Source organism: Amaranthus tricolor, chromosome 14 (genome assembly GCF_026212465.1).
Source record: "Amaranthus tricolor cultivar Red isolate AtriRed21 chromosome 14, ASM2621246v1, whole genome shotgun sequence".
Taxonomy (NCBI): domain Eukaryota; kingdom Viridiplantae; phylum Streptophyta; class Magnoliopsida; order Caryophyllales; family Amaranthaceae; genus Amaranthus; species Amaranthus tricolor.
This window is the reverse complement of record NC_080060.1, coordinates 10,595,257-10,602,182: the sequence shown is the minus strand read 5'-3', so window position 1 is coordinate 10,602,182 and position 6,926 is coordinate 10,595,257. Positions and strand designations below refer to the sequence as shown.

The window sequence follows — 6,926 nt, the reverse complement described above, 5'->3', positions numbered from 1 at the left end:
ATCGGCATGTAGTATTGCCAAACATGTTAAACCAGATGTCATACTATGAATCCAAATACATATGCAGGTAGGGTACATTAATTACATCCTACTAATCATTTTCTTTTACAAACTAACTACTTTATCAATACCATATAAAATCTTTTTCTTATTTCTCTGTTTTTTAAAAAAAATCAAATACTTTTTCATTTTCTTTGCTAAAATATTTCCTTCAAAATCTTAATTATCAATCTATAAAATAGATAGATCTTTCTTTTCAATTTTCTTTACTAAAACTTTTTCTTTCAAAATCTTTAAATCATAAATCTATGGAATGAAACGAACTTTCTTTTCCATCGGGCTATCTAGGCCCTTTGGATAATTTTTAGACAAAGATCCCTAGTGTGCACACTCCACAAACGGTCAAACCGTAGCAGAAGACCTAAGTCCGAAGTACTAAAGTGTCGATATAATCCTGACGAGGTTCCAATTCCTTGAGATACCACAACAAAGGTAATCCCAACTATTTCAAAATATCAAACCATCTCTATTTTATTTCTGTTACTATTCTAAAATTTCAAGGTTCGAAAAATAACTTTCTATATTAGGAAGGACATCTCTCTCTATTCAAACCAATCCCAGCTAAAGGAAAATGCATACCTTTGTAATCTTTTCTCGTAACTATTAAAGTTTTGAGTAAGAAATTTAACCTTTTCGATTAAGAAATCCAACCTTTTCGATTACAAAAAGCCAACAAGCTCAGTCGATACGATTTCTCTATGAAATCAAAATCTTCTATGCTTAATAACTAACAATAAATTTAGCTGAACTAGCTATTGAACTTGATTAACTTTGATTTTATGAAACAACTAAATTTTTTTTCTGAAATTCATAATCACTTCACACTTTACCCTCAAGTAATAATTTTTAATCAATTTACTCTACCTAATCTGAGGTCAAACTCATTTTTTTTCTTTTATTTGAGGCAAAAGAATATTTAAAAATAATAAGCTCATAGGACATGATTTCATACTCATTCATTCAAAGTATAAGTTATATTCACGCTCAAATATGGGTTCCTAACTCCAAGTTACGCTCTAACTATGAATCCAAATTATAGGATCAATGCCAAAACCAACTCTGCAATCCAATTCATAAAATTCATTCATAACTGAACTTGATACATTAAACCCATATTTCCTTCAACATAATCAATTCTCAATTCAAACTCGTGTTTTCATTCCCATGCATAAAACTAATCTACATACTAACTTATATTCTATAGTTCATACTCAAACTCCATATTCAATATCATGTCATCAAATTACACAATTATATTAACTCATATTTAATTACTCCGATAAAATAAACATATCAAAACACATATTATATATTATTTTTGCACTCCAATTCATTTTTACATCCACTCCCTAGCGAAGTCACCCAACTTTCTACTACATTCATAATCAACTTATTGAATATCAAATCATATTCAAACATATGTTTATACTCTTAGCTAAAACTCAACTTATATTCTATAGTGCCCCACGTGTTTTATTTAAAAAAAAAATCGAAAACAGGGGAGGGGATTGTTAGTATTACTCATTTACTCAATACAACTCTTCCTCCACCTCCACTGTCGCTGCCGCACTCCCGCACCACGCCACCGCCGGCTACTGCTCCATCACAGACGCCTTCCGCCGCTGCTGCCTGGTGCTTTGACGTTTTCGGTGCTGCTGTGGGTTGCTCGAAGCCTCGAATCGAACACAGTCGAACTCGAAGGTTTTCAAACCCTAATCCCTAAAATCGAAAATTTTGATTTTGTTTGAGGTATTTTCACTCTTTATCCTAAATCCTAATATTAATCTTGTTCTAATCTTTAATCTTAGTGTTAATCTTAAATTCTTAATCTTAATTTCTTGTAATGTGCTCTTTCGACCATTGAATTTGATTACTGTCTTCATCTTTGATTTTATAATCTAAGTAATATGGAGCCATTTATTTGTTTGAAAAACCCTGGAATTTTCTAGTTTGATGAACAAATTGGGTTTAAAAATCTACATGAATTAATGTTTTGTTTTGGTAAAAAATTGGAAACATTATTTGATTTTTTTTCATTGAAGAAAGTGCAACTGATGTATGGGCTAAAATTTTGTCGTAGCTTTTGTTAATTTGATGTTATGATGATGATAAGAATTCTATTTGTATTGTGATTTTTAAATCTTCAATTGTGGTTGTTTGAATTTGAAGAGTTCATGTCTAGTAATGGGGCTAGTGGCTTTGATTCATTCAATGTTAGTGGTGATGCTACAAATGAAGAGGGTGATTTTGGTTCTTACCCTTTGTGGAAATATGTTGTTAAAGGGGACAAAATGAGTGGGGGTGGGGGTAATTATACTTGGCAATGCAACTTTTGCAAACAAAATAAAGAGTGGTTCATATACTAGAGTTAGAGCACATTTGATGGGTGTTGCAAAAGGTGGAATTAGTCAATGTCCTAATGTAACAAATGAGGATAGAATGCAAATGAGAAATTTAGAAAGACAAGTTGAGCAATATAAAGATATGTACTTGATGGCTCCAAAGCATTGGTGGGCAACTTATGGCTCACAAGTTCCGATGCTTCAAGCATTAGCATTCAAGTTGTTAGGACAACCATCATCTTCCTCTTGTTGTGAGAGGAATTGGAGCACATGTAAATTCATTCATTCATGTACTAGAAACAAACTTGCACCAAAACGTGCTCAAGATTTAGTGTACATTCATAACAATCTTTGTTTGCTTTCAAGGAGAGGTGAGGCTTATAACAAGGGAAGAACAAGGTTGTGGGATGTTGGAGGAGATGACTTTGGAAATCTAGAAGATTCTATTTGTCTTGGCATGGCGGATCTTTCTCTTGATGAGCCCGAGTTGGAAACTACTCTTGTAGCGAAGGATGATGATGGATGTCATATGGATGATGTGTGATGATCAACTTAAATTTACCTGTTTATTTGGTTTTCTTTGATTTGATTTGTATGACTATTTTTAAATACTCATGTTGTTTATTTGGTACTTATTTGCATTTTATGTGAGTTTTATGTTTTTAAAGTGTTTATTTACATATATCAAATGGAAGATTGTAAAATTATCTTTAATTTGATATATTTATTATATTACCATTTTCGTGTCCCCGTGTCCGCCATTTTTAAGTTGGCGTTTTTCCGTACCCGTGTCGTGTCCGTATCCGTGTCCGTTTTAGTGCAACTTAGATGGTGAGCGTTTTGTTATTTTGATTTATCTTTTTTGGTTTTGTTATTTTATTATTATTCATTTTGTCTTTTTGTAGTGATTTATAAATAACAGTGATTGATTAAGAATTTTGTTTAGTATTGACCATTACTTGCAAAGTCTGGCTACAATCAATTGATTTCTTGAAAAAGAATGAGCGAAAGAATGAGCGAAAAAAGTGAATCGGAAACTTCAACTACAACAATGAATTCAACAGGCTTGATTTTATCAAACACAGAAGCATTGACGTCTTTCCTTAAATCTTCATCATCAAATCTCCCCGAAGATCTCCAACAATCTGCACTCACTCTCTGCTCTCAACCCTCAATTTCTTATCAATCTCTGCGATCAATCTGGGCTGCATCTGATCCCCATAGTAGACCTTCTCTTATTACTCTTCTTCGTGGTTCTTCTTTCCTGTTCACTAGCCCTGAACCTAGAGAAAAGGTATGATGTTTTTCCCCTAAAACACATTTTAATTTATGGTCACTTTTGATTTTACGATAATCAACTTTTTTTTTGTTATGAGTATCTGTAATTCTTGTGTTTTTGTTTGGTATTTTCTGGGGTGTTGGAGTATGACTAACTGAAAGGAGAGGTTAAAACCTTACTCAAGGATCACAAAATAAGGTTTAAGTGAGAGTTTAAGTTGTGTCAAATGTAGGAAACAAATAATGCAAGTATGTAATGAATTACAATAATAAATAAATAATTAAGACAAAAATTTAAGGTGGTTCACCAATCTTTGGCTACCTCCACCATTTAGCCTAGGATATGTGTTTAAAAAAGAAGATACAAATTTGAAAGAATTACAATGGAGATTAGTATAAGGGAAGACAGGAGCTAAAATGGGAGTAAATACACATGCAAGAAGGTAGCTTATAATGTGAGACTTTGGTGCAACCTTAAGGGGTCCTAATATGAGGATATATATAGCAAGGGATAGAGTTTTAAGTATACTAAAAGGGGGCAGCAACAAGTGGGACAGCAACAAGTGGGACAGCAGTAGGTAAAAGTCAGCAGCTCTGCACACTCGAATCAGAAGCATCAGTAGGCGCTCGACCCACTGGCTCGGGCGAGCAGCCAGTCGAGCAAGAGGTGCAGCAGCCTCTGGTGCAATTCTTTCCCTTTCCATGCTAATCCACGGTCTCCAATGCTCATGCACATTAATCCTTGGAGTGATCTTTGCACTCTAATTCTTCACATGTCAAGATTTACTACCCAAACAAAACAATCACATGTGATTCTTTGTCCTCTTCTAGTCTTCACTAACTAGGATTATTAATTATCTTAATCATGTTTTGATTACTTGGTAACATGAGTCACTAATAATCCTAACAATCTCCACCTTGACTTGTGTTCTCCAAGTCAAAAACATCACCTTCAAAGATCATCCAACAACACTTACAAAAATCTCTAGCTAGCAACATACTCAACAAAACCAAAATAAACATGTGCACAACAATATACAAAAGCACATGTACTACATGTTAGATTGTGTTGGCTTATTAAAGTATTTGTAACAAGATTGAATATATATTATAATGAAAGTAGTATTCTTTAAATGGGCAATGAAAATTTACTTGGACAACCGTTTGGATTGATTTATAGTTCATGTAGCCGATACTAATCTTTTTGATCAACACTATGTTTGCATAACAACTTTGGTGGGAAAAAAAAAAAGGAACGGAAAGGGAAGGGAGGGAAGGGAAAGGAAAGGAAGAGAAATGGAAGGGAAGTAACTCTTAGCTTGTTTAGGGGGAAGAGAAGAGAAAGGTAGGAAGATGAGAGTTTTCCTTCAAATCTTTCTAACTTTGGAAAGATTGTTACCTTAACAAAAATCATCCATTTAATCTCTCCAAATCCCTCCCTTTCCTTTCACTCCATTTTCTTCCATCCAAACATACCCTAGGACTTTCACATTGTTGTTATTGTAATGTTAGAAGTAATCTTTCCCAATTGTCCTTTGGGTATAGATCTATGTTGTTTTACTTGGCATTTGGCAAATATGTGAAAAGGTTACTTACTTTTTCCTATATTTACTGCTGCAGTTTATGGATCTTCATATACTGATGATAATTGATTGGTCTAGTACATTTATTCCTTTATGTTTTTCTTCAAATTTTGGTGTTCTTTTAATTTTGAAGTAAGAATGATAACGGGATCTCATCAATTACAAGATAGTATTAATTAGAGGTGATAGTTTGTTGATTGGTTTTAATGTATGTATCACAATCCATTGCTTTTGATTTTTCTTGTGATGGATTAGATGTTATGTCTAATGTTTGGGGTTTTGGTTGTGTAGAGTGAAGAACTTAAAGCAAGATTGAGGAAGCTAGAGGAGTTGGCTGAGAGGAAAGCTTATGCAGAGCTTGTGAAAGATATTACTCCAAAGAAAACGCCTGATGAGCCCTTCTCGTCTTATAAGGACCAACTTGGATTTGGTATGTGACATCAAACTTTCACTAATTGTACTGTGTTTTTTTATTACAAGTGGTTTTCACAAGATTGGATATACAATGATCTTGAAATTGCACTGTATGTCAGTAATGGTCCGTCTTGTTCGATCTCCTTTGAGAACTTGTTTCTAGCAACTAAATTTGGTTGCAACAATCTATGGTAAACTATAAATTGTAATACATTGGGATGAATTTTGTGAAGAAAATAAAATTGTTGAAGGAGTATAACCATGGTCATTAAACTTGTCAAGACATATTCCTACTAAAGTTACACTAACTTTTCGTTACCATTCCCACTTTTAGTACTGATTACCAAACGGGCCGTAAAGGTAAGAGGGAGATAGGATATGAGGTGAAGTATGAGCACTTGCTGAAGTCTGAGAAGGAATCACTATACCAGAGGGGGAGTAATCTTGTTGAAGATTACTCCATTGTTTTGGTGTGGTTAGCTCGATTTAAGAGTTTGATGAAGCTAAGTTAAGTGCTCAAGCACATGGGAGAGGAGATACAGCACTTTTTGCTTGGTGAGGCAAATACTTAGTAAGTGACTGAGAATTTTATACTCTTTTTTCACCACAAGTGTCTCATTTACTTTTCGGACACTATTTATCTCGTACTATTAATTTGTATGTTATTATTAATCTACAAGTTAAAGGCAAAGTCAAGTGCGATCTTGTTTGATTCGTCTCAATACAAGGATTATTCATATTAACTTTCCATCATTTTTATTAATGCTCAATCAAAGATTTTAAGGATTGAATAAGTACATTAGATAGAGTGTATAAAGCAAATGGAACACTTGTGGTGTATAGGAGGGAGTATTATTTAGTTGTGATTGTGCTTAACTAAATGCAAGATATACAAACACTAGTTTTTAAAGTTGTATCGTAAAGCTTGTATTCCCTTTCCTTTGTGTATCCAATTTCCCAACACATACAACTGTGGTCGTTTGAAATTCATTTAATATGTCATTATCTATGATGCCATTTCTATCTGCTTGCTCTTGGATGGTTCTTCCGTTATTCAACTAACTTTGAGGCAAATCGTTGCAGGCCTACATGTTGTGGTCATAATGTTTACCGGTTACCTTGTCGGATACATTGCATTCAGAGCATTATTTGATCGCAACCCTGCCATGGTAATTATCGATAAATTTTACAATGAAACATGATTTTAAATGAAGTTGAATTGTTACTAACAGTCGACATTCTATTTTTA

At 33.7% G+C, this 6,926-nt stretch overlaps 1 protein-coding gene across 4 annotated transcripts in view; it reads left to right on the top strand.

Moving 5' to 3' along the window:
* The first annotated feature begins 1,427 nt into the window (after positions 1 to 1,427).
* LOC130799781 (uncharacterized) overlaps positions 1,428 to 6,926 on the top strand; it is a 6,420-nt gene continuing 921 nt past the window's right edge. For all 4 annotated transcript variants that reach the window (XR_009039336.1, XM_057663019.1, XM_057663018.1 and 1 more), the window contains exons 1-4: positions 1,428 to 1,809; positions 3,349 to 3,696; positions 5,555 to 5,693; positions 6,761 to 6,846. Coding sequence is in view for 3 of the 4 variants with exons in the window: in XM_057663019.1 (XP_057519002.1) it covers positions 3,403 to 3,696; positions 5,555 to 5,693; positions 6,761 to 6,846 (519 nt within the window). In the remaining variant the exon portion in view is untranslated. The remainder of the gene's footprint in view (positions 1,810 to 3,348; positions 3,697 to 5,554; positions 5,694 to 6,760; positions 6,847 to 6,926) is intronic.